This window comes from Nyctereutes procyonoides, unplaced genomic scaffold (genome assembly GCF_905146905.1).
Source record: "Nyctereutes procyonoides isolate TBG_1078 unplaced genomic scaffold, NYPRO_anot_genome, whole genome shotgun sequence".
NCBI lineage: Eukaryota > Metazoa > Chordata > Mammalia > Carnivora > Canidae > Nyctereutes > Nyctereutes procyonoides.
Window position 1 is genome coordinate 55,362,495 of NW_026575020.1, and position 25,606 is coordinate 55,388,100.

At 57.3% G+C, this 25,606-nt stretch overlaps 3 protein-coding genes across 8 annotated transcripts in view; 2 read left to right on the top strand and 1 right to left on the bottom strand.

The window, feature by feature from the left end:
* The first annotated feature begins 16 nt into the window (after nucleotides 1-16).
* Nucleotides 17-8,169, top strand: TSEN54 (tRNA splicing endonuclease subunit 54). Its single transcript, XM_055335324.1, has 11 exons — nucleotides 17-979; nucleotides 1,095-1,259; nucleotides 1,368-1,431; nucleotides 1,515-1,598; nucleotides 1,906-2,004; nucleotides 3,010-3,062; nucleotides 4,809-4,910; nucleotides 5,130-5,773; nucleotides 6,414-6,474; nucleotides 6,832-6,948; nucleotides 7,450-8,169. Exons 1-11 carry the CDS (start codon nucleotides 924-926, stop codon nucleotides 7,598-7,600), a joined length of 1,596 nt encoding a protein of 531 aa, XP_055191299.1. The 5' UTR covers nucleotides 17-923; the 3' UTR covers nucleotides 7,601-8,169.
* LOC129516023 (uncharacterized) lies at nucleotides 1,610-8,770 on the bottom strand. Of its 3 annotated transcripts, XM_055335343.1 has the most exons (4): nucleotides 8,177-8,770; nucleotides 6,455-6,607; nucleotides 3,150-3,213; nucleotides 1,610-1,862 (listed from the first exon to the last, which is right to left on the bottom strand). In XM_055335343.1, the coding sequence occupies exons 1-4, from the start codon at nucleotides 8,746-8,748 to the stop codon at nucleotides 1,851-1,853; spliced, it is 801 nt and encodes a 266-aa protein (XP_055191318.1). In that variant the 5' UTR covers nucleotides 8,749-8,770; the 3' UTR covers nucleotides 1,610-1,850. The 3 variants fall into 3 exon arrangements, with proteins under 3 accessions (XP_055191318.1, XP_055191309.1, XP_055191325.1); XM_055335334.1 differs by lacking the exon at nucleotides 1,610-1,862 and having other exon boundaries at nucleotides 3,075-3,213; XM_055335350.1 differs by lacking the exons at nucleotides 1,610-1,862; nucleotides 6,455-6,607 and having other exon boundaries at nucleotides 3,075-3,213.
* Nucleotides 8,771-9,040: 270 nt separating this feature from the next.
* LLGL2 (LLGL scribble cell polarity complex component 2) overlaps nucleotides 9,041-25,606 on the top strand; it is a 33,459-nt gene continuing 16,893 nt past the window's right edge. For 2 of the 4 annotated variants that reach the window (XM_055329499.1, XM_055329504.1), the window contains exons 1-2: nucleotides 9,041-9,183; nucleotides 20,862-20,956. In XM_055329499.1, coding sequence (XP_055185474.1) covers nucleotides 20,882-20,956 — 75 coding nt within the window. In that variant the 5' untranslated portion in view covers nucleotides 9,041-9,183; nucleotides 20,862-20,881. Of the gene's footprint in view, nucleotides 9,184-9,320; nucleotides 9,425-20,436; nucleotides 20,648-20,861; nucleotides 20,957-25,606 lie in introns of those variants that run through there. The other 2 variants (XM_055329501.1, XM_055329500.1) reach the window with 2 other exon arrangements.

Genomic DNA, 25,606 nt, shown 5'->3' on the forward strand with positions numbered 1-25,606 from the left:
CCGGGAGTGCGCGCCCAGCATCCCAGTGGCGGAGCGGCCGGGACCTGAGGCCCTGGAGTTCAGACCCAAGGGCGAGATGCCCTGTTGATGACTGAGTGGGAGAGAAGACGTGATGTGAAGGGGTCTGGAAGCCGAGACCTGGGGACCCCACTCGGGAAGCCCCCTTTCCTCTTCGCCCCTCGCCCCTCCTGGGACGCCCACATCGACCTCCGCTCGCGGCCACAGGCGCCGCCACCAGCCGCTGGTTGGAGCAATGGTGCCACCTAGCGGGCCAGGTCGGAGCGGCCCACGGTGGCGGCGGCGGGGACCCCAGCCTCGAGGAGGTGCTGGTGACTGGCTGGAGTGGCGCTTCAGCACCATCGTGGGCCGGACAGCTCCTCCCGCCCCCCCGGCCCGCGAAACCTGGCTTCCGAGCCCCTAGGAAGGAACCCAGCGGAAGCCCCAGAGGACGTCTGAATCCACCCAGACCGTATCTGACACTCCCCGGTGGCCAGTCTGCGAAGCTGGAATGCGGGAACCCATGACTCTCCCTCCTCTAAAGCCTCCCTCTTTCCCCCTTGTCCGGCCTGAGTGGTGAGGACTAAGCGGCCCAGGGCTGCGGAGGGGCCGGTCACGCATTTGAGTGTCCACACTCCGCTCTGAGACGCCGGGCTCCTCGACTTTTACTAGAGAGGATCCCGGAGGAGGGCTTGGGAGGAGAGGCGAGCTCCTACAAATCCAGACACCTGCAGTCTCTCTGCCCCCGGAATCGCGGCGCAAACTTGTTGGCAGGCGCTTAGGACGGCCAGGGAGTCGTGGAAAGCCGGCTGGTGGAGCCGGGGGCTCGTGGCGCGGCGGGAGGATCCGCGGGCGCTAGGGCCACGCGGAGTTCCGGCGGTGGGCGGGCCGGGGGCGGTGCGCGCGCAGCCGCAGACGGCGGCCCGATGGAGCCCGAGCTCGAGCCCGGCGCGGTGGAGGTTCCCGCCGGGCGCGTGCTCAGGTGCGGTCCGGCCCGCGGAGGCGCGGGGCCCGCGGAGAGGGCGTGGGGGGAGGGCGCGGGGACCCCGGACGCGCCCCAGGGCGCCGCGCTGACCCCGCGTCCCTTCCTTCCGCAGCGCCCGGGAGCTTCTCGCCGCCCGCTCGCGGTCCCAGAAGCTGCCTCAGCGCTCGCATGGGCCCAAGGACTTCCTCCCCGACGGCTCGGCCTCCCAGGCGGAGCGGCTGCGCGTGTGCCGCGAGGAGCTCTGGCAGCTGCTGGCGGAGGAGCGCGTGGAGCGCCTGTGAGGGGGCCGGGCCGGGGCGGGCCGGGGGGGGGGGGCGGGGGCGGCCGGACCGCGGCCCCTGGGCGGGGGGACACTCACACCGACCCTCTCCCCGCTCTTGGCCAGGGGCAGTTTGGTGGCTGCCGAGTGGAGGCCGGAAGAGGGCTTCGTGGAATTGAAGTCTCCAGCGGTAAGCGGCGGGGCGCAGGGAGGGGGACCCGCCTTCTCCGCCTTGCAGGCTCCTTGGTGACATTTGCTGTGGGTCCTGCACAGGGTAAATTCTGGCAGACCATGGGCTTCTCGGAACAGGGCCGCCAGCGGCTTCACCCCGAAGAGGCCTTGTACCTGCTGGAGTGTGTGAGTGGGGCCCCTGGAGCGTGAGGAAGGGTTGGGAGCAAGGACCTGAAAGGACGTGTTTTAACTGGAGAAAAATTCAAGAAGCTTGTAACCCGGATTCTACAACTGGGGAGACAAGAATACCGTGCAGAGAGCCGGGATTCCCTTCAAATGAGGGGGTGGTGCCCTCCTTTTGTGGTTGGCCACATTCTTGTTGTGACGCTGGCGATGGGGGGGGGGGCGCCCATATATCACCGCCTGGAAGTTGTTCCTTTAGTTGAGCCACTGCAGGAGGGAACACAAGCTGAGTGGTTGGCCCCACTTCCAGGGCTCCATCCAACTTTTCCACCAAGACCTGCCACTGTCTATTCAGGAGGCCTACCAGCTACTGCTGACTGAGGACGCTGTGACTTTTCTGCAGTACCAGGTATCTGCCACCCTCTCCCAGGAGAGGAGCCACCCATCCATTGAATCAGGTGCTAGACACCAGTGAGTACCCGTGAGGTGCTGGACGCAGAGCTATGTGCCAGGACAAGACAGCCAAGGGCTCTGCTGTCATGGTGCTTGCATCCTAGTGGTGGCAATTGGGAATAAGTGAGCACCAACTGAATGGTTGACTTCACAGAACTGAGGGCTGGGAAGAAAACAAAGCCGGGGAGGAGCATAAGGCTAGAGATATAAATGTGGACATCATGAGCACATGGATGGTGTTTAAAACCACAGGGCAGAGTAGAGGGTTGTGTCTGAGACCTGGAGCATTTCAGTTGTGAGGAGGTACGGGAGAAGATAAGGAGCCAGAAACAGGGACCAAGGAGCGTCTGACAACGCTGGACAAAAACCAGGAGAGGTGGTATCACAGAGCCAAGAGAAGGAAGTTGTCAGCTGTGTTGAAGGCTGCTGAGAGATCAAACAGGATGGGGGCATTCCTGCTTACATCTCTCTGATGTGGGTATCAGAACACAAGGATGGACAGGTTCTTTACCAAAGACCACTCCTACCCTGCCTGTGTCTGGAGGTGTAGGGTGGAGTAGCACGGGCAGGGGGTGTGTTATCACCTTTTGCCACTTTCTTGTTCATGTTGTGGTCAGGAGCTTCACTCTCGACAGCTTTGGTATCATAACATGCTAGCACCTAGTTCTTTTCCTGATTCATCATGTATCAGCGTTTTTGAGATTTTGCGTTTAAATCAAGAAACTGTTCAGTGTCATTTGTGCCCATAGTAAGGTGGGCAAGTGACAGGAATTCAGAAACAGACCTTAGTTTGGAGAGGGTGTTTATAACAGAATATAGTCCAGCCAGTCCCAGGGCGTGGAATTGGGGTGTGCAGGAGGAGCGGGGGGGGGGGGGGGGCGTGTGGGGAGTGGCTCCTGTTTGGAGGGATTATTTGGTATTTTCAAAGGTGGACCTCTGATCTTTACTTTTTCTCTTTGAGGTCTTCAGCCACCTGAAGAGACTGGGCTATGTGGTTCGACGATTCCAACCAAGGTAAATCCCGATCCCATTTTCCTCCCATTTGTTCCAGTCCTGGGACCTGGTAGACTAGCCCCAAATTGGAAAATGGCCTCTCATTACCTGGAATCCTTCGGTGGAGCTGCAGCTTCCTGGGCATGGGCTGGGGGCCTTTGTTGGAAGTGCCCTATTGAGAGACACGTTGGGACAAGTCTCAGTCATTTCAGCTCATCCTGGGTTATCAAATTGAGCCCCATCTTCAGCCCACTCCCTCCGCAGATAACAGTCGAGCACTTACAGCTCAGGACAGTGCACTGGCACATAGCTGTAGTGCCAGGACGATGCCTTAGTAGGTGTGTAAGCAGATTCATAAGTGCATGCATGAATGAAGGGCCAAGTGAGGAATTAATAGTTGAGTAGGGTCTCACATTCCTTTTGCTAAGTTAGATGTTCTTTCCTTCTGGGGCCTCTAAAGATGATCACCTTAGTAGCCCAGCATTGCTAAGAGCCACAGAGACCATCAGCTAAAGAGTGGAAACTGGTATACTCTTTACTGTTTCCCAGCATGTCACGAAAGCTCTAGAACAGGTATGTCTTTTAGTTCCTAAAAGTGGGATATATACTCAGGAAATAGTCACAGAAGTATGCATAAGTTCACCTGTGAGAATGTTCATTCATTCATTAATATCTGTTGATCCCTTACTGGGTGCCAGGCACTGTGCTCATTGCTGAGGAATAGCAAAGAGCAAAATCACTGCCCCTATAGAACTTGCATTTAGTGGGGAGCTTACACAAAACATCACTTTGCAAAATTGGCAAACTCGAAAACATCCTGTGAGTTCAATGGGGAAGGGATGGTCACACAAATTAGAGTTTATCCCTTAGACCAGCACTGTCCTGTAGAACTTTCTGCAGTGATAAAAACGTTCCAGGCCTCTGCTGTCCAATATATGTGGCTTGTGCAACTGTGAGACTGAATTTTTGTTTAATCTTAATGGGTTTAAATTTAACCTTAATAGCCCCTTCTGTTTAGTGGATACCATTTGGACAGTGCAGCCTTAGCATCGTAAAAAAATCATGGTAGGGAAGAATGCTATAGTGAGAAAGGGCTATGTCCATAATATATTATCGAGAGTAAGAAAAGATTAAACCGTTGTATATTAGGACAATGTCTTTTCTTTTTTTAGATTTTATTTATTTGTGGGGGGGAGTACAGGAATTTGGAAGGGGGTATAGAGGGAGAAGGAGAAGCAGACTCCCTGCTGAGCAGGGAGCCTGATGTGGGGTTTGATCCCAAGACCCTGGGATCATGACCTGAGCTGAAGGCAGACGCTTAACCGAATGAGCCACCCAGGTGCCCCAGTACAATACCATTTTTGATAGAAAAAAAAAAATACGGAGACAGGATGTGTTTATAAGAACTAAAAGTGTTACAGTGAGTATTTTTATTTTTCTTATTTTCCAAGTGTCCGTTTCTCTTGATTTTTCTCACCCATGATTAATCATTTACTGCTGGCTGTGTGGGAGCCCCGGTTCCAGTAAATCTCTGTTCAAAGGGGCCACTGGTGGATCCCAGAGGCCTGGGCAGAGACATATGAGCAGGCAGGCCCCTGTGGTTGCCCCCATTTACCCTGCTTGCAGGTCTGCCCAGGGACTTAGCCCTTGGGTTTGGCTTTGACTCTGGCCCCCTAACTTATCCTCTGGGCCAGTCCCTCACAAATTCCCCCTGGGAACTCCAGGCTGAGGAGATGGTCTGTTGCCCACCCAATTCTCACTCCACAGCTCCATCCTGTCCCCTTATGAGAGACAGCTGAACTTGGATGGCAGTGCCCAGTGCCTAGAGGATCAGAATGGCAAAAGGAAGAGGAGGAGCTCCAGCTTTCGGTAATGTTCCCCACATGGCCACCCGCTGCCCCCTGGGAGTTCTGGGGAGCAGAGCTGTTGAGGGAGTGCTGGTTTGGGGACCTTGGAGAATTCATTGGCTTAAGAGCTGGGCTTGGGCAGCTCCCTTGTAGGATCCTGGAGGCAGTATAATATGTGTGGGACATGTGCACTTCAGCAATCAAGAGCAGACGTGCTGCATTTCCTCCTCACGTCCCTCAGGTCTATTAATAAGAAGGCCAAGGCCCTGGAGAATCCCCCACAGGGGGTGGATGAGACACCTGAGAGCCTGACAGCCTCCAGCCCACCTCCCTGCAACCAGAACAGCCGATGCCCAGAGGAGAAACCTCAGGAGTCAAGCCCTGTAAAGGGCCCAATGGGCCCATCTCAGCTTCTGGGAGCCCTGGAGCCCTGGCCTGGCCTGGCTAACGAGGGGGTGGGGTGCAGCCCGGAGAGTGGCAAAGTAGAGAACAGGGTCAAGGGGTTTTGTAAGCCACGCTGGAACTTTGAACAGATCTCCTTCCCCAACATGGCTTCAGATAGCCGCCACACCCTTCTGCTTGCCCCAGCCCCAGAGCTGCTCCCAGCCAATGTCGCTGGGCGGGAGACAGATGCTGAATCCTGGTGCCAGAAGCTGAACCAAAGGAAGGAGAAGCTCTCGAGGCGGGAACGGGAGCAACAAGCAGAGGCCCAGCGCTTCCGGGAGGGTGTAAATTCAGATCCCGAGGTGCAGTGCTGCTCCAACTGGCAGGAGTACAAGCAGCTGCTGCAGAGGAGGTGTCTGCAGAAGAGCCAGAGCCGCCCCCCGCACCTGTGGGAACAACCTGTCAGACCCTTGCTGAGTCCTGGCCAGGCAGACTCCCCAGGTACCCGCCCCCCTCACCCAGCCAAAACCCCACAGGCCCCTGACAGCTGAGGAATCAAAAGATTTTGAAAGGGGCATGGATTGGCCATAACCAATTGAGGCTTAAGAAAGATGGGGCAGAGAGAGCTATCCGGGGGAGTGGAACCCATAAGGACAGTCTGTTCTCCTGGAAAGCAGCAAAAGGACCCATGTGGGAAGGCGTGGAAATGGCAAGTCAGTGTCCAGGGAGAGGCGAGGGGGAACGAAACTACAACTACATCCTTAAAATAAAAACAAGATACATGTGGATAGCTCTGCCACCGACTAGCTGTGGTCCCCTGTTCTCGTAGCTCTGTGAGAGGGGAGCAAGAGGTCATCCTGGCCAAATCAAAGGAAGGCTTACTGTATGCCCTGTGTGTTTAAGAATGGAACTAATAGGGCAAGATTGGTATTAACAGTTTTAGGATTCTTTATAATCCTTATGAGAACACGGGAGATGTCACCATAAGTATATTCCAAATATTGCATGGGACATACCTATAACTTTTTTTTAACCTGCTAAGTCTGGCAACCCTAAACTAGATGGCAGGTTCAGAAACATCAGAGGAGTCTGCAGATGGTTGACTTCCCTCCCCAACACCTTATTTTCACTGTCCTTGTAGCCATAGCCCTTCAGCGTATCTCTGTGCTGCAGACCACACACCTTGCTGATGGAGGTGCCCGGTGAGTTTCCAGGTAGTGCCTGTCTCCATAGTACCTTGGCTGCCAGCAGTTGGCAGCTGGGACTTGACTCCTGAAGTTGGGCACGAGCTGGGGGATCATTCCAGAGCCTTCAGCCTGGCTGATACTCATGTGTCTAGGGGAGAGGGAGGGATGAGAGGCAAGAGGTGGACTAAGCCTGAGGATTCTGAGGTAGGCAGCCAAACCTCCCCCTGCCCAAGTGGCACCTCACAGCAGGACCTGCATCCCTGTGGATGAGGCTGCTTCCTGGAACTGTGGGAGGGAAAGAGCGGGGCATGAAAGAAAAGGGAGAGGAGGAGAAAGATCCCTGTTTCTTAAAGTTTCTTCCTCTGTCCACAGGCTGCTGGAAAAGTCTGGGGGCTTGGAGATCAGCTTTGACATTTATCAGGCCGATGCCGTGGCCACATTCCGAAAAAATAACCCCGGCAAACCCTACGCCCGGATGTGCATTAGTGGGTACGAGACCAGTGATCCTGCCCCCAGGCTGCTGCCAGTTCTCTTGTAAACCAAGTGGACCTCTCCTCCCCACCCCTAGCCAGTTTGCCAATCTGAGAGGAACCAGAGGTCCAGAGAGCTGTCATTGATGCAGGCCACGCAGCCAGTCAGTACTTATAGGAACCATACCAAGTCCTAAGCCCTAATTTCTGGCGTCTCTCTCCTGTGCCAATTTACTGCAGGGCTCACCCAGCAGAAGGGTTGGGAATCAGAGGGATTCACAGGCTATGAGTGGTAAGAACCTCACTCTTCCTAGCCCTGGTACTCAACCAAGGCTCTGGTCACTCTTGGAGAACTTACTAGAACCATGCAGTTTGCAGACAGGAGAGTCCAGAGGCCATTTGGGTTCTTGCACCCCCAACTCTTGTCTAATTCCCCCCTCCCTGGTAGCCTGAGAGGGCTGGGGTCTCAGAGCTTATGGGCGGCCTATGCCTACGTTTCTGTCTAACTTTATCCCTGCAGATTTGATGAGCCAGTTCCAGACCTCTGTACCCTCAAGCGGCTGTCCTACCAGAGTGGGGATGTTCCTCTGATCTTTGCCCTGGTGGATCATGGCGACATCTCCTTCTACAGCTTCAGGGACTTCACGCTGCCCAGAGATCTGGAACACTAATGACACTGCTCTGGCAGGGCATGGGACCTGCTCTGGGGGACCTGGACTGTCTATTCTCAGGGACCATCTCAGCTGCCTCCTATACCCAGACTCACCTGTAGCTTCAGGGGCTAGTCTGGGCCTTGGCCCTGAGTGTCTGATGCTTGCAGGAGAACGAAGCCATGCCCCTCCCCTCCCCCCACCTGGCTTCCATAGTCCCAGGCCTGAGATTGCTGTCTTGCTGTGATGCTTTGGAACTCAGGACTAGATTTCAGAGACCCAGCGGGGTGGGGCAGAAGAGAGGACTCTGTGCCTTTAATCGAGAGGGTGCCTGCTTCGTGCGATAAAGCCAAAGCCATTAAAAAATAGATCGCTCTAATGCAGTGGCTGGAGATGGTGCAAAATTCCCCGGCCCGAGCCTCAGGCCACCACCCCTCAAGTCCCGATGTCCGTGGAGCAGGCTCCAGGCCCTCACCCCTCCTTTGCCAACCCGCAGACCGTGCTTTCTCTGGTGCGGGAGCCAGGTCCCCGCGAGGGCAAGAACGCGACCCCGCACTTTCCTCAGGCCCTGCGCCCAGGGGACAGGAAATCACAGACCTAATCAGCTTGGCTTTCTCAATGGTCGTCCACGGGGAGGAGGCTGGCGCTCCATCGGGCCTTCCCTGAACTCCCCCGCTTCGGGGTAGAAGGGCGGCGGAGAGGCGCCATGTCGGCGTAGCTTGAACGCTAGCGGCTTCGGAGCGCGCCATTCGCACCCCTGGCCTCCGCGCCTCTTCCGCTCCCGCCTCTCGTCGCTCCACCTCGCTCCGCAGTTGTGCTAAAAACTGGTCACTGTTGTCCTTTGGGGCCTCGGGCGCCTTCTTGACTCCGCAGCAACTTGGCGGACTGGGGTCAGGGCTCGGGGCCCGCCCCGAGGGGAGGCGCCTGGAGGCAACGCCCCCGTCCCCAAGCCACCCCGCCGTGGGGTCCCGAAACCGGGCCCAGTGGCCGCCGGTCACCCGCTCTGATTGGGTTGTGCGTCTTCGGGAAGAGCAGGCCCGGCTACGTCCCTCCCTCGGCCGCTCGGGGCCGGCGGGGGAGGGACGGCTCCCCTCCGCGGTCCGGCCTGGGAGGCGGGCCAGGCTGCCGCGCGTCCCAGGGACTATTTCTTCCCGGACGCGGCAGGACATTGGGCGCGGCGCGCCGCCCTGAGTCCAGGTGTGCTCAGGTGAGACAGGGGCGGGCCCTAGGCGCCTCGTGCATATTCAGGCGGCCGCGGCCCCGCCCCCGCGCTCCCCGGGACCGCGGATTGGCCCGAGAGCGGCCGCCGCCCGCCCCCCGAGGGCGCCCTCGCTGCGCGCCCGCCCCGTCGGCTCCGAGCTGCGGGAGGCGGGGCCAGGCCCGGGGGCGGGGCCGCTGGGGCCCGGCGCTCGGGGCTCCGCGAGCCCGTCCGGCTCGCCCTTTATGTAAATAGCGGCGGCTCCGCCCCCTGCTCGCCGCGCCGGAGGTGAGCAGGAAGGAGTCTGCCGCCCAGCAGCCCGTGGCCCGGCTGCGGAGAGAGCGGAGCCGGCGGCGGGGGCCGTGGAACGCCGAGGCCTCGGGCGGGGGCCGGCCTGGGGCTCCAGGTGAGGCGCGGGCCCGGAAACACCGAGCCGGGTCCGCCCCCTCGGAGCGCCCTCCGCTCGGGGCGGGAAGGCGGGAGAGGGCCGGGACCCCTGCTTTGCCCGGGCGGGGCGGGGAGGGCTGGTCCGCGCGTCGCCCTGGATCCCGGGGCTCCGTTCGTCCCGGCGAAAGACACCTGTAGGAAGCGCGGCTGGGAACTTTTCCCTGCCAGATCCGTCCGCGTTTACTGAATTCGAGCTCCAGGTTTGCCTAGTACTGTTGGTTTGGGGAAACGGGGAAACAAGTGCCCGGCCTGGCTGAGTGCAGGAGGTCACCGCGGGCGGGGGTGGGATCCCGGGACCGTGGGCCCACGTGCAGGGCGCCTGGCCCGAGTGCTGGCGACGCGCGGCTCAGGTATCCGGCTCTCCGCGAGCGGCGGCCGCAGCGCGTTACCTCGCCGGCTTAGACCCTGCCCCTGCCATCTGGGCCCGCTCCCTGCCGGCCCTTTGTGCCTCCTAATCCCCGGACGCAGGAAGCCCGCGGGAGGGACTTCGGTCTCTGGGCCTTTCTCCGCCTGGGGCGGCCTTGGACACCTTTAAGGGAAGGCATGGAGATCCGGTATGTTTTCCACGACGACGGGGGTGGGGTCGCGCTGTGATACGGTGGGACTTGGTGAGAAGAGGAAAATACCGTCTTGCTGAACTAAGTGTGCAACGCTTGCCCCTGGTTCGCCCTCGCCGGGCAGTTTGTAGGCGCGCTGAGCTTTAGCTGTGGGGGGACCCGACTGTAACCAGGAGAACCGCGGTGTGGCGGCCTCGGGCTCTCACCTGAGACAAGGTGAACTCTGGGTGAGGGGGCAGGGCTTAGACTCCGTGCCCCTTCCCCTGGGGATCCATGTGCCAGATGCGGGGCGTCTTAATGTGGGCTCTGGGGATCGATCCTCTGCAGAGTTTACAACTCAAAGTCCTCTGTCAGGCTGCAGAGGGGATTGCCAGCTGGGAGCTGAGCTGGGAGGGATGATACTGTTAGGGAGACAAAAGCCCCAGGTGGGAAGAACAGAGCAGCGGTAGGAATAGCTGTCTGTGGCCTAGCCCGGGGAAAGCCAGGGTCAGAAGGGCTTTTGAGGAAGACAGTCTGTGTCTTCCAGAGCTGAAGCATGGGAAGGGTCCCGGGAGAGATGGTCCTACTTATCTTATGCACCGAGCACTCAGATTTGGTTTTCTTTTATTTTCTTTTATGATGAGGTTATTTATGGATTTGAGAGAGAGAGGGAGAGTGTGGGCATGAGCAGGAGTGGGAGGGGCAGAGGAAGAGAAATCCTCAAGCAGACTCACAGCTCAGGTGCAGAGCCTGACCCTGAGCTCCATCCTAGGACCCTGAGATCATGACCTGAGCCAAAATCAAGTGTCTGACGCTCAACCGACTGAGTCACTCAGACACCCCAGATTTGGTTTTCTTCTTTTTTTTAAATGTTATTTATTTATTCATGAGAGACACACAGAGAAAGGCAGAGAAACAGGTGCCTCACGAGGAGCCCGATGTGGGACTCGATCCCAGGACCCCGGGATCACAACCTGAGCCAAAGGCAGATGCTCAACCACTGAGCCATCCAGGCATCCCATGATCCACCCAGGTATCCCCAGATTTGGTTTTCTTAAGTGGTCTGCCCACAGTGTTCACTGGTGGCACTCAAGAGGCAAACCTAGCTCTGGGGGCTCTGACCACTACTACTCCTCTTCTCCAAAGTTAGAGGTCAATCTCTGGGGCCCACTGGACAGTGTTTCCAGTGTCTGAGGCCAGTCTGCTATCCCTACTGTTCCTTAAGTCAATGGAGTGCCTCTTTGGTGGCCGAATAATATAATTTTAATTACTTAATAATTTAGCACTTAGCAACTTTTAAAATAGTTTCGTTAAAAGAAGAAGAGGGGGGATGCCTAGGTAGCTCAGCGGTTGGACATCTCTCTGCCTTTGGCTCAGGGCCTGATCCCCGGTCTGGGGATTGAGTCTCCACATCGGGTTCCCTGTGAGGAGCCTGCTTCTCCCTCTATGTCTCTGCTTCTCCCTCTGTGTCTTTCATGAATAAATAAATAAAATCTTTAAAAAAAAAAAAAGGAAGAAAAAGGCCCATAATTCCAACTGACTTGTTGGTTTAAAAAATTAAAAAGGTGATAAGCGCCCATAGTGGCGAAAGTGAAATGTTTTAGAAAGTATAGAGGCAAGACTCCCTCTTGCCCCTCAGACTTTTTCCTTAAACATGGTGTTCTTCAGTTTTTTAGTGTCTTTCCAGATATCAGGTGTAGTTTTCAATCATGCCTTGCTGATTTCTTGCTGCATAACCTTGGCTCAGTCACCTAATCATGCGAAGCCTCAGCGAGCCTTGTTGATAGGAGAATGAAAAAATGTCATGAACACGCGTGGCCTGGCATAGAGCAGGCATTGGGGTGGGTGAGCTGCCTAACGTGCTCCATAAAGCATAAAAAGTGTCGTTTGTGGGCCCGTGGGCAGACACCTGAGTCTTTTGGACATGCTTGCTGGGTCATGAGGGAATTTGGCTTCTTTGTCCAGAAGTTAGCGTAGAGGTCCTGATTTTTGAAAGCCTCTGGAGGTCAGACCTTTTAAAATGTGAATATTGTTCCTTGAAACTAGGGAGGCAGAGGTAGAGGACAGTGGCGTCTTGCAGCCTCACTTTTGTTCCCTTGGCCCTTGGTACTTGCCTTGTTCCTTGGCGGAGCCAGGAGTGAGTCCTGATGGCCAGACCCCAGCTGGGGGCCTTTTCTGGGAAGAAGGGGGTGTACAATCTAATCCGCTCAGCTTTTTGCTCAGCAGAGGGCTTGGCTGTATACATTCTGTACCCTGTTGGGGGTGGAGGGGATCACATTCTTGTGCTGCTCTGCTACCATTAAGGAGCTTTTCTGGGAACTCCATAGTGCTTTTTTTCAACCTTATTTAGGGAAGAGGTATCCTCCCCTGCCAGGACTTCCTGGCCCCAGGCACCTGTGTCCCCTCCCCATCCCCCCACCCCAGGGAAGTGGTACAAGGAGCTGGAAATTCCGGAGCCTCTACCATCAGTCTGTGACCCCTTGTCTACCCATTGGCGACATTGAGCATCCCGGGCAAGAGTCTCCAGGAGCACTATGGGGTTTCCTGAAGGATTCCTCAACTTTCTAGAAGCATCAGGGGCAGCTATCAAGACACCTGAGTGGAGGCCCAAGGGGCCCATTGCCCCCACTGCTGGGCTGGCTGCTTTGAGCAGCGCTGGCCGCCTGGACTCCCTTATCCTGAGTACTCAGCTCAGAGAAGGCTTCTTATCTCACTCAGGCTCTATCACTCTCAGGGCTCCTCCTGGGTTGAGGCATGCCAGGTCTGTTTGGCAGCTGTTTTCCCCTACCTAGGAGCAGTTTTCAGGGAGAAGCTGGGTATGGGGCAGGAGAGGGGCGTCCCCCAGTGGGGCCATGGGTACTGCTGGCTCTTCTTCAGCCTTGGCTCCCGGTTCCCCGGGACACCCTCCCCTCCCAGTGCCGTGGCACCACGGGGCCTTGCCCAGCTCCCTTTGAGGTGACCTTCCCTCCTCGCCCTGCCTCTCAGAGGAAACTGGTACTTTAAAGAGTCACCCTGCTCCTTCCCCTTCCCAGGAACCACAGTGAATTCTTGAGCTAGGAGAGGCTCCTCAGGGCGTGGGGACAGGGAAGCTGCTAGGTACCTGACTCTACCCCTAAGGAATTCAGCAGAGACTAGAGTCTTCTCTCAAGACACCTGACTCAGTGTTCCCAGGGTTTGTTGAGAGGGACACCTGGGCACAGGACTGTTTGACTCTAGTCAATAATATTATTCTTGGATCCTTCTTGCTGAGGAGCAGGGTGTCCAGGAGCCTTGGTCTGAGGCAGGGCCCACAGAGGTATCCCCAGCAGGATGCCAGGCATGATGTCTCCATGACCTGGCCTTGGCTGGAGACTTGAGGATGGGGGGTGAGGAAGTTCCCTGAGTGGCCCCAGCCCGGGGGTCCTCGGGGTCAGTGGTTCCCAACTAGAGAAGACCTTTACCTCCTTGATCTCTATTCAGTCCTTGCTGTTCACTCATTCGTGCGAAAAGTATCTACTGGTGCCTCCACATGCCCAGCGAGGTTTAGGCAAAATCCTTACACAAAGCAGAGCTCTGTCACCCCAGGACTCACATTCTAAAGAGTGGGGAGCGTGAGTAACAGGAAACCAGCGGAAGTAATAAAATCAAAGTGTTAAAAGGTGATTCGAGGTGCACAGAATAAAAACAAAGTAGGGGCTGGGGACCCTGGGGTGGGGAGCAATTTGCAGCTTGAGAAGGGTGGCCTCAAGGATAAGGCTGCATCTGAGTACAGACGTGCAGGAAGTGACGGGGTTCCTCAACGGACACGAGTGTGTCTCATGTGTCAGGGTATTAACTGCTGTGGGTACAACCATGGACAGGACAGGTACTCCCCCTTTCCCCTGCCCCCCCCCCCAACTGACATCTTTTGGAAGTTCCTTGGGTCAGGTTTTCAGGTGTTGAGCCAAGTAAGAGGCTGTGGAATGGGCCTGATAGGATAGGCCAGGCCACCCACCACTCCCACCCCAGGCAAGTTGTCCAACCTCCTCCCCAGGATGACTTTGCTCTTTGGACTTGGCCATATCCAGTCTGTCACTTGCCTAGAGAGTCTGAAGTTGGGCTGCAGAAAGGGGACTGAGGCCCCCAGAATGGAGATGTGTTCAGGGAATGCATGCATGTCTCCTCCCTTCCCTGCCCCTCCCCTCCATCCTCTGGGGCCTTGGGAGGAAACCCTGCAGTAGGGTCCTCCCAGGGTTGTGGGGCTGGCTTGTGGCTCCTTAGGATGGGGGCCTCTGGTCTGGGCCCAGCCGGGGAGGGTGAAGTCAGCCTCTGGCTGCTGACCCAGGTTGTCCCATCCAGGCCGCTGCTGGCCAGCCCCTTTGTCCTGGGAGAGAGGCCTGCACTGGGCAGACAGAGGGCTCTGCAATCAGCTTGGAGTTCAGATTGGGGCTCAGACTCTGAACAGCTTGGGTTTGGTAGCTCTCTGAATTGGTTATTTCATAAGTAATAAAACTACATGAGATGCTGTGGGGAAAGTGCTTCAGGTGGCATCTGGTCACAGTTTGGTCTCAATCCTTTTTATTACCTAACGACAGCAGGGACAACCCTCTGGTTCCTGCCCCCTCTCTGGCTGTTTCTTGTGGTCCCACCTCCCACCCAGCTCCACGCCCTCTTAGCCACAGTTTGGTTGCTAAGCAGCTGGCCAGGGCCCTGTCCCCTGCCTCTGGGAGATTGGGTTCACCGGGATCACACAGGCGCTTGCAAAGCAACCTCGAGCATCATGAGTTGGCACAGACAGATACCAGAGGGGTCCACGGCTGCCCCCACCCGTGAGAGCCCAGCCCCACTGCTCCCCTCCTCTGGAGGTTCAGGGGTGAACTCAAACCCCTCAGACGGAAGGACACAGCCACACACAGGCCTCACACAGGATGTTGGGAAGGGAGGGCAGCCTCTGCAGCAGCAGGGGGCTGTGGGGAGCACAAACAGGGGAGAGGAGAGGACAGCTTGGGACTCTGGTTCATGCTGTTTATGCTCCTGGAGATCGGGATTCCAGCCAGGTGCTGTGTGGTGGGGCCCAAGATGCCTAGAGCCCTGCCACTAAGCATACCCTCTCTGGGCAGATCAACAGGGCTGACTGGGTTATCAAGCAGCATTCTCGGTGGCTGGCCCATCACACACCTCCAGGACAGACATCACACACCTCCAGGACAGACGGGCTCAGCATGGCCGAGCCTCTGTGTCAGGGACAAACAGTATCTGTGTGGGATGAGCAGCCCGGGCTGGGACCCGCCTTTGTCCTCCCCACAGCACCATCAGATCTGCTTCTCAGAGAAGAAAGAGAGCCAAGTCAGGTGTCCGCCTCTACTGGTCTCTTTACTGAGGTCCTAAGATGCAGGGGGGCAGGGCCTATGCACGTCTCTCGAGGTGGGATCTGCACAGAGGGATGGGAAGGGAAGCCAGGGCATGAATTTGTCAACCAGGCAGCTCTCCTGTTCTTTTCCAGGGTGGGCATCAGGGTGTGGGGAGACCAGTCTTAGCCCGTGGCATGAGAGTGTTGGGTGGTGGCTGGTGGCAGTGTTGGGTGATGGGTGCAGCAAGGGGTGGGGGTGGTCAGATGCCTCCAGGGAACGCACAGGCTAGTTTCACACTCAAGGCACAGACCTGTGTGGAAGATCAGTAAGAATCAGCTCCTACCTCCGCCCCTGCCCACACACATCCACACAGATCAGCCGTTGGTCAGCAAGTCTCACGTGCCCACACCCAAGGGAACAGAGGGCAGAGCAGGGAGGGCTGCTCGGAGTTTGGTGCTGTCAAGGACGGAGGGTGTGGTGGGCAGGAGCTTGAGACTGACGTCGGGCCATCTTTAGGAATTCAGGGGATGAAGCTGTTTCTTCCAAGGAAGCCCCCTCTTGGGGGTCATGCTCTGGCCAGGTGACTTGCTCTGGCCAGGTGGCCTGCCCAGTGCAGGAAGCCAGAACCCCCCAGAGCTTCTTAGACCTCTCCAGTGACTTTGCCTCAGACTCTCCTTGGCATCCCCCCAGGCACGGCCTGTAAAGTAGTAGTGTCCTTTACGCCCAGGTCCTGGGACCCTGATGCCCGAGGTCATGCAGCCGGTCTCCCCACCTGTGTCTTTCCTCCCTCTGCGCCCTTTTGGTGTCCAGGGGGCAGGCTTTTCTCCTATTCACGTTAACATGGCTGGAGAGGAACCCAGTCCCCAGGAGAGCAGAAGGGATGCCACCGCCAGGACTGCCTCCCCTGAGCATGGGGCCACTTTCATACCTGGCCGCTGCCTGGGCCTTCACCCCCTCTCCCATGCGATCCTCTTATCTACCCGCCTGGGAGGCAGATAAACCAAAAGAAGAAAAAAAATCTCTACTAATCCCATAACCCTGCCAGTGTGGTGTCTACTTACGTAAATATTTTTAATAGAGTGTCGCTGACTTCAGGATCCATCGTCTTCTGCCCTTCTAATGACTGTACGCCTTCGATCATAACACTGAGCTCCCTTCCCCTGCTCCCTGTTGTTGGCCACTTGGGTTGCTTCTGATCTTCCCTGATAGCCTGGTGACCTGCACAACAAGGCGGGGGAGAACATTCCAGGAGCTAGATGGGTGCTGTTGTCTGCAGTGGTTTCAGTATAAGGTGTGGTCAAGCCCTGAGGGAAAGGGGGAGAGTGGTCAGGCTAGGTTCAGAAAGAGATTGCTTTCTAGAAGACGATTTTTGATGGTATTGCATGAAGGGCAAGAAGGTTATTTCAGATAAAAGTGCAGAGACCGGAGTAGAAGGGGCCTGGGGTGGGGACCCTGCAGATGGGCCGGCCAACACCCGGCCAAGCAGACAGGGGACATGGGGTGGGGGAGGAGAGGGCAGACTAAGGCAGGCCCTGTCAGGACTGTCGGGGGGTATGAGGGGGGTGCTCCCAGTGGACCTGGGCTGAAGCTGTCTGCTGTGGCCCGACAGGCCGCCCTTTCTTTTTTTTCTTTTTTTTTTTTTTAATTTTTATTTATTTATGATAGTCACACACAGAGAGAGAGAGGCAGAGACATAGGCAGAGGGAGAAGCAGGCTCCATGCACCAGGAGCCCGACGTGGGACTCGATCCCGGGTCTCCAGGATCACGCCCTGGGCCAAAGGCAGGCGCTAAACTGCTGCGCCACCCAGGGATCCCCCAGGCCGCCCTTTCTGGCCCATTCCGTCGCTCCTGTTGCCTGCACTGGGCCCCTGTGCTTGTCTTCGTCCTGCTGGAAGACGCAAGCTTGTTCCGTTTCCCCTGCCACGCCCTGCCCCTGAATCTTAGCGCCTGACCACTTCCTATCATTCAGGTCTGGGTGGAGACATTTCTGCCCTGTGTTCATTCATTCAGCAGGTGCCTCAGTGAGGAAGGCGGTAACAGTCCCGAGTAAGACTGAGAAGGCTCATCCTTGGGAAGGGTTCACGGGTAACGTGACCAAGTGCTAAGGAGCAAAGCAAAGCTGGGAAGTAGTTCGGAAAGAGAAGGTCCGAGAAGGGACATTTGAGTAGAGGTGGGTGAGAGAGTGCAGGTGGGGACCTGGAGGAAAAGCATCCCAGGCAAAGGACCAGCAAGCCCGCGGACCCAGGCACGGGAATGTTCGCCAAGACCATCCAACCACACCCTGGCCTCCTCTTTCGTTTCCTTGCTGGCCCTGCTGTCTCTCTGAAACCATCCCGCTGACTGATCTGTGTCCTCGTGAGTCATCACGCACCCCCCTGCAAAGATGCCAGCTTGGTGAAAGAAAGGATCTTGTCTTTCTCCACCGTTGTGTCCCCGGTCCTAGGACAGCGCCTACTCCACGCCGGACACCTGGCGTCGCTCCCACTCCTGCCAGCGGACCGGGGCATCGCCCTTTACAAGCGAGCTCGCTGGGCCTCTGGGAGCTACCTTGGGAGGCCCCCCAGCTTGGAGGAGCTGAGCTGTGGTGGCTGAGCCCAGGCTCTTTCCCTTACGACCCCCGCGCCTCATTTCCTACCTTCAGGGGTGGGTTGAGTAGGTAGGATCTATTCCATACCAGGAAGCTCCACGTCTGGCTTCCTGAAGCTTCTCTGTAGGACCCCCTTACCTGGGGTCAGTGGAGCTAAGGGTTTGCCTAGAGGTTTGTGTAGCCACTCCCAGATCTGTTCCCCTTCAAGAAGGGGTGGCACTTTTTGCACCTTGACCTGGGCAGTTATTTCAGCATTGGGAGCAACACTGAGGGGTTGGTGGGGGGTGAGGAACCAATGCTGTGGTTTCCTCACCCTGTGGCCGTGAGGTCCCCACCTCCTGTGGAGGAAGTGGCACTTTGCCAGCACCGCGCCGACAGAGGCCGGACCCCAGGCCCTGAGCTGCTCGGTCGACCCTGCGCTGAAGGCCTGTGGGAGCCTGTGTGCCCACGTGCGCCCCAGCCCGCGCCTTTTATTTGCAGGGTGTGATTAGGCACCCTCGGTCCTGTCCTGGCCATCCTTCCCCACCACCCAGAGTCCTTAGATCTGGAGTTCACCAGACCTGGGGGCGAATCCAAGTTCTGCTGGTTTCTCCTCAGTGACCTTGGACAAGTTACCCAGCCTCTGTGGTCTTCGTTTCCTTGTCTGCCAAGTGGAGATATTCCACTCAACTTCCAGGGAGGCTCGTGGAGGGTGAACAAACATCCGGGACGGGGTTTAGGTGTACCTTGTACAGGAGTGGGAAGGAGGAGGGGTCAGGATGTGTCCCGACATGCCGCTGTGCCTACTCCCGAGTGGTGGGATTTAGGGAGGATTTTCTCCTCAGGATTGTTCTTTCTTTCTTTCTTTCTTTCTTTCTTTCTTTCTTTCTTTCTTTCTTTCTTTCTTTCTTTCTTTCTTTCTTTTCTTCTTTCGTTTTGTTTTTACAGTGAGCAGAGATTCTTACTCCAGCAAAATGTTTTAAAAGTAGTAAACATAACACGTAGGGGTCTGGTATAGTGCCTATAGATGCTCTGAGGGGCATGTGGGTGGATGGAGTGCCTCCCTTCTCCCACCCATCTCCACGTCTGTCCGGTCTGCCTCCCGCCTGCCTGCAGCTCCTCCCCCGGGGGCTATGCCATGTCACCCTCGAGCCCATGTGGGTCCTTAGCAAGGATGGCCCTGTGCCCGCTTGTCCCCACCCCACGGCCTGTGGGGGGGTCCTTCAGGGGAGAGCCCAGATCACCCTCTCCTGGGAGTCTGCAGGCCCCTCTGCTCCTCCAGGGCACCACTCCCAGCTTCCTCTGACTTCTGACCCAGTGACCTAGGCCCAGGAAGGGAGAGTGGACGCCCCCGGGAGCCCGGAGCGGAGCTGCCGATTTATGAGCTTGGGCCTGTGCTGCCCTCCCCCACAGCTGGAATGTGAGCCATGGCTCAGCTGTTTGTCTGGGAGCCCCAGGTCACTGCAGCAGGCCCAGGGGGTGTTTTCACTCACAGTCCACCGGAGCCTCCAGGACTTCCCTGGGTTTCCTTCCCTGACCCGCTTCAGGACCTCGGGTCAGGTGGGCACCTAGGAGTTTCCCGACTACCTGCCATTCCTTTTAGGGAAGTGGGCCCCCCCCGATCTGCTCTGGCTCCCCCAAAATGTGAAGGCACAAATCTCTTGCATCCACCCCTCCTGCAAGTGGGGGTTCTTTTCAGTGCCCCCAGAAGGTGATGGTACTCTGAGGGCCAGTCTCCACCTGTTCTAGCAGAGATGGTATCCGGATTGCCCCAGCATATGTGTCTCTGCCAAGTGGGGTCACCCCTCTCAGCATGGCCAGCCCTTGGTCCCTCTGCCAGAGACCATCGCCACCATGGCCCCCCTTCTGCCATCCACATGCCTTAGAGGGAGCCCCCAAGTCTTAGACCACACAGAGTCCTTTCATATGCAGAGCACTGGCCTGATGGTTAATTTTTGTCACTTCACTAGAAGCCAGAAACTGAAGGGCATCTTTCAGGTCTCAGATACCTTCTTCTCCCATCAGACATCCAGCACGTCTGGACCAGGTGCTTCCCCAAATCCGCACCCTGGCCTGGTGCCTCCCTGGCAGGGCGCTCTGCCCTTGCCCACAGGAAGCTCCTCTGGGGCGGGGACCAGGTCTCTTTAGTCTCTTTATAGTGCCTGGCTAGGCCTGAGCGCCTGTGTTCCTGAGGGCAGGCCTTGGTGTCCTGTGGTCAGTGGGAGGCTGTGCTGCTGGAAGCCGGAAACTGAAGTGAAGATGATCCTCCTCCCTTCCCCCAAGGATGATCCAGAAATAGTTCCCCTTGGATTGGGAAAGCTTTCTACATTCAGATGGTTTGGACGGATAGGTTTTGGGCCTTGAGCTGATTTCTTTATTGGGAGCAGATTTCTTCTCTCGATAAGGCTCCACTTGGGCCCATGGGAAAGGGAGTCTCTCCAGCGCACCCCATCAGAGCCTGGGGGAGCGGGGACCAGAATAGACAGAGAAGAGCAGGGGCTACCCAGGGCCAGAGCTGCAGCTCCAGAAAGCCCAGCAGCCTCATGGGGTGGACCCAGTACCAGCATAGGACCCAGGGCCAGCACCCCCTGGCCCTGCACCCTGCTCCTCACCCGCTCAGGCTCCTGACAGCCATGGTGGGAGCGCCCTCCCCGCAGTCAGCAGGAAGAATGGGCCTGGGTGTGCTGAGCCCAGAGACCAGGCCTCTTCCCCTCCCCCGTCGGGGTTCTGGTCTGGGAGCCCCGGTGGACTTGGACTGCCGGGTGGAGGCTTTGTATCTCTACCTCCCAACCGGCTCTGGGGGAAGAGGCTTGTGAAGTTTCCCTTTCTGTTTAGCCGGGGTTTTATGGTTTTTCAGAAAACAGGTTAACAATTAAGCTCATTAACCTCGGGGCCTCCGTTCCTATAAAGCCAGGTGAAATGGCTTCCTCCCCCAGCTTCTCCCGCTGGCTTTATAAGGCCACGGGGGCCTGGAACAAGGCTTAGAGCTTCCGCCAGCCCCGGGCCTGCAGGTACAGAAGTCCCTGGGTTCCTCACCTGTACTTGGCAGATGGGGCGAGGGTGCGCAGGAGGGTGGGCGGGGACGCCGCCGAGGGCCTGGGCCAGGACCAGCCACTGCTGGACCCGGGGAGAGCGGCTGGACAGGTGCCTGGGAGCCAGCGTGGGCGCTGGGGGGCTGCACGGCCGCCTGGCGCTGGCGGTCCGCGACTTCTCCTCTTTCTCCAGGGGGCTCCACACTCAGCACCATGCGGCGGTTCCTGAGGCCAGGGCATGACCCTGCGCGGGAGAGGCTCAAGCGGGACCTCTTCCAGTTTAACAAGGTAAGAGGGGCCGCACTGTGTCGTCCACCCTCCGCGGGCCGGGGCTCTCCGATGGCCGTCACCTGGGTTAAACTACCGACTTGGCGCTGCCGGCCCTGCCTCCCGGCCCTTGACTTTGGAATTTGGGTCTGGTTGGCGAGCTTTCTCAGGAAAGGGCAGCGGGAGCTCCAGGCGTCAGGACTCCCTCTCTTGAGTCTCCCTGCTGTGTGACCCCTGCAAAAAACACTCCCTCTTCCAGCCTCAGTTTCCCCGCTTGTAAAATAAGGCTGGCACAGCCTACCTCCTCACAGGGCCATGGAGGAGGCTCAGGGGCAGGAGAGGTGAAAGGGGGCCGACCCCTGCCAGGGGTAGCAACGTTCCAGTGATGCCAGGTCCCTGGGGCAGTGGCCACTGTTCCCTTGCTCCCCACATTGCCCCCACAGGAGAACGCAGTTTTCCCTCCAGTCAGAACGCACTGATTCCTGTGGCATCCTTGCGGCAGGCTCTAGGCCCGGCTGAGTGGGTCAGTGTGCCAAGGGTGGCATTCGGCTACCCTAGCCCCAAACCTGTTCCTCGGGCTCCTGAAGCCAGAGCAACCTGTCACCCAAGATCACAGAGAGGGTCCCAGAAGCGCCACAGAACTTCCTCACAGTGGTGCCCTTCTGGTGCCCGAGAAGGCCAGAGCTGGCCTGTAAACAGGAGAAGCACAATGTGGTTTATTAGGTCTGCAGCCACCTAGCAATCTGCTGCCGTTTCGGGGGTAATTAGCCTCTCTCACATTTGCTTTGATCTAGGCCCATGGCCTGCATGCCCTAGCTTCCTCCTGCCCCAGAAGGTGGACTGCAGGAAATGGAGCATCATGATGCTCTGCTCCTCGGGCCTGGGGCCCCCTCCGGGACATGCTGATGGACAGGGCTTCAAATCCAGCTTGGCCACTTAGAAGTTGGGTGACCCTGTGCCTGTCACCCCCAACATAGGCTTGTTCTGAGGGTTGTATGGAGTTAGCTGATTTGTAGTCCAGGAGCTCTAGCTGCTGTTCTCAGGAGCTGCCTCCCAGGGAGAGACAGTTCCAGGGGCTTGTCTGAGGTGGGTGGGGGTGCCCTGCCATTTTCTTGACCTGTGGCAGGTGTGGTGATGGAGCTTTGCTGAGGCCACTCACCTGTGGGACAAGGGCTTCCCTGAATGAGCACCTCTTTCTACTGGCAGAAGGAAGCTGTGGGCGGTTTTGGGCCTCGGGAAATGGGGTACAGGTGTTGGGAATGGGAGATCTCGAGGCCCCTGGGTGTCTGACAACCTTGGTTCCAAGGGAAGTGACCCATGGGTGCCAGTCTCAGAGCCTCAGCACCCACCTGGAGAATTAGGTGAACCCCGTGTGCCTCCGTTGCACCTGATGACACCGAGATATCTCACACCCCAAAAAGATCACCAATTCTAGTAGAAACCGGATAGACAGGCTCAGCAGAGGGAGGAACCCCTGCCCCAAGTTCCAGCTGTGCAGTGGGGTGGGGCGGGGTGGGGCAGAGGAATCATATCTCCCCCCTAACCATGCCTCACAACCGGAGGCCCCCAAACTCGGCTGCCCCGCCCCCAAACTCGGCTGCCCCGCCCCCAAACTCGGCTGCCCCACCCCCAGGGCTGGCTGGGGAAAGGAGGAGGGGAGGCTCCTGAAATTCCTTCCTCTTTCCATTCACTTGCTAGAAACGTGCATTAAGCATCTATTGCATGGGATCCCTGGGTGGCGCAGCGGTTTGGCGCCTGCCTTTGGCCCAGGGCGTGATCCTGGAGACTCGGGATCGAATCCCATGTCAGGCTCCCGGTGCATGGAGCCTGCTTCTCCCTCTGCCTGTGTCTCTGCCTCTCTCTCCTCTCTGTATGACTATTGTAAATAAATAAATAAATAGATAATCTATTGCAAAGAAAACCGGGGCCTGGGGCTGTGGGATCTTGATAAGATCTTTGCCCTCCAGGCATTTTATAGCCTGGAAGGAGGGAAGGGACTGATGGTCTGAAATGCCACTTCCTGGGAATAGAAAGGAGGAAGGGGACAGGGGAAGGGAGGTGGGCCTGCTTGATCTCACTTGATCTCTTGATTCACTGAGTGAATGTGCAGCCTGCAGGGTTGGGATTGAAAGATGAGGCCCGAAACCTGGGTGGTCCCACCCATGCCAACTACTCCCCCACCCCAGGCTTCCCTGGAACCTGGGGGTCTGGGGCCTGACACACTATAGCTGTGGTGGCTTTTGAGCAGGGGAGTAAGTGATCCCATTTAGTTTGGAAAAGAACTTTTTTTTTTTTTTTTAAGGGAAGGATTGCAATTATTGAACAAGGCCTGTCCCGGGGCAGTAGGGTGGGGTGCAGGGCTTGAATAGAACAGGGCTTCTCAATCTTTTCACTGTTGACATTTGGGGCTGGCCCTGTGGTGAGGATGTTTAGCAGCATCCCTGACCCTGCCTCCCCAACATGTCCAACTAGAAATGTTTCCAAATGCTGCCCACTGGCCCCTGGCTGAGGACCACACTGGATTAAAGAACTATTTAGGGCATATGGCCTGGTGCTAGATGGGGATGTAGGAGTAAGGGGGCAGGGAAGGGAGATAGTTGTCCAGCACGACTGGGGGGGGGGGCTCCATTCGAAGCAGGTAATGGTGCCACGTACTGGGGAGCAGGGAAGCCCAAGGAGGTGAGGAGCAGGTGAAAGGGAAAGTGATGCACTTGATTTGGACAGAACAGCAACAATGATGATCATTTATCAAGAGGCAGTTGGGCCCAGAAGTTGGTTAGTGGTGCCAAGCCCAGGACTGCCAAGGTTCACCAGCGAGGTGACCTTGGGCAAGTCACGCATTTCCATAAGATGATACGAGCTACCCCAGAGAGTTGGTGAGAGGATCACGTGAGTTAAGGTCTAAGTTGAAAGGCAGTGCATGGCTGGTGGCCACAGATTCAGAGCACAGCTCTGTGGGCCTCAAATTTGAGTTTGGAGAACCTTGGAACCCTTGGTCCTCGCAGACTGTGGGATATTCAGAGCTGGAGCTCTGAGCCTCTGCTGGCCCGTCTGTAGGTGTCATTCACACAGAGGTGAAGGGCAGCCCTCTGAAGGGTGCCCGCAGCTGGTGAAGCAAGAGGTGTCCAGGCCAAACCTGTGGTACCTGGGAAGGAGCTGAGTGTGTAGACATATTCTCTGAACCCCCCCCACCAAACAGCAAAGGGGCCAGATGGTCCCGTGGTTAGGGATAGGGACACAGGAGCTAGATGCCAGCTCTGTGGCTTTCTCACTGAGTAAGTTATTGAACCTCTCCACTCCTCAGTTGCCTCCTCTGTGAAGTGGGCATCCTAATAGTATCAATGTCCAGGTGGGTGTGCTAGGCAAACTTAAATTTGAATGGCACCTGGCACACACAGTTGGTGCCTCACCTTGTCCCCATGGCGCCTCACGCCCAGGTGGCGTTCCCATTCTGCAGATGGGGAAAACTGAGGTCGCTGAGGCTTGCACAGCCTGAGCATATGGTGGCTGGAGCAGGGTCTTCCGGTCCCGTCTGAGGGTGGTAACCTCAACCCCCAAGCCTCAGTGTCTTTGCCTGTGAACTAGTCTTCTGAGCCAGTGAGAACCAGATGAGGGGCCTGTGGAACCCACTGGCCATCTCAGTGGAGAGGGAGTGATTTCAAGGGGCAGAAACTCCTGCCACAGTAAAGCTCCTTCCTTGGAAGTCCCTTGCGGCTGCTCCCTCCCTGGTGAAACCAGCCAGTTGATAAGGTCCCTGGCCCTTCCTGTCCGGCCTGCCCATGTTCCCCACCCCCCCAAGCCCCGAGCAAACAGTGCGTTCCTGACTGGCCACCCCTATCCAGGACCAGGTTGTTTTGTCTTGGCTTTTTTGTGGCTGGGCCCCTGGTGTCAGGTGACGGGCACACAGTGAGGGCCAGGTTGCTGCCACCACCAGGAATCTGAGCTGACCACACCCAGTATAGGGCAGTGCCACCCAGCCTAGCGGCTGGGCGTGGCCCCTCTGGCCCCAGGCAGGCCGCCTTCCAGCCCCCCAACGAAGGCTAGGGACTCCTCAGCCCTGGATCTTGGCTGGCATCCTCCCTCCCTGAGAGCAGGATGAAGGGCCCCCACTGTCTCTGACCAAACAACCTTTGCTCTCTCCCTTCTGAGAACCTGAAATGGGGTCCAGGAACCAGCGTGAGACAGACAGGGCTTTCTTTCCCGCACCAGGCTAATGTTGCAGTTTGGCGGCTCCTACAAATCTCTCCTTTCTCAGTTCCTGTCAAAAGCGTTCATTGTTCTCTCCTCCCTTGGCAGAGGTCACCTGGGCCAGGTAACATGGTGGGGGCAGGGCCAGGGATGCTGGATGCTGAGCTCTGGAGGTAGGGGAGGTTGGTCCCAGTGGTTGGTTGTCAGGCCTTGGGCAACCTCCTAGCTTGCCTCTGAGCTGGAGGCTCTGCCGTCCTAGGCTGAGCCCCCGTCCCACCCCCTGTCCTGGGTGGAGCGATGATGATTCGGGGCTGCTGTGTGCCTGGGAAGTTCCATAGCAGGCGCCCCTGGGGCACTTCTTGTGCCCCACATGGACCTGGGACTGCAGTCGAGGCCAAATCTTTAGAGGCTGTTAGAAGCTGTGGGATGGGACAGCCAAGGAATGGGGAGGGCGTCTGAGGTTGGGGGAACAGCCGAAGCACA

Coding starts and splice junctions, on each gene's coding strand:
- TSEN54 (XM_055335324.1), top strand. CDS start 924: ATGGAGCCCGAGCTCGAGCCCGGCGCGGTGGAGGTTCCCGCCGGGCGC. Junction 1,432..1,514: donor TGGAATTGAAGTCTCCAGCG/GTAAGCGGCGGG, acceptor GGTCCTGCACAG/GGTAAATTCTGGCAGACCAT. Junction 5,774..6,413: donor TGGCCAGGCAGACTCCCCAG/GTACCCGCCCCC, acceptor CTGTCCTTGTAG/CCATAGCCCTTCAGCGTATC.
- LOC129516023 (XM_055335334.1), bottom strand. CDS start 8,748: ATGTCCTGCCGCGTCCGGGAAGAAATAGTCCCTGGGACGCGCGGCAGC. Junction 6,608..8,176: donor GAGAAAGCCAAGCTGATTAG/GTCTGTGATTTC, acceptor CCTCTCCCCTAG/ACACATGAGTATCAGCCAGG. Junction 3,214..6,454: donor CGGGCACCTCCATCAGCAAG/GTGTGTGGTCTG, acceptor GTCTCTCAATAG/GGCACTTCCAACAAAGGCCC.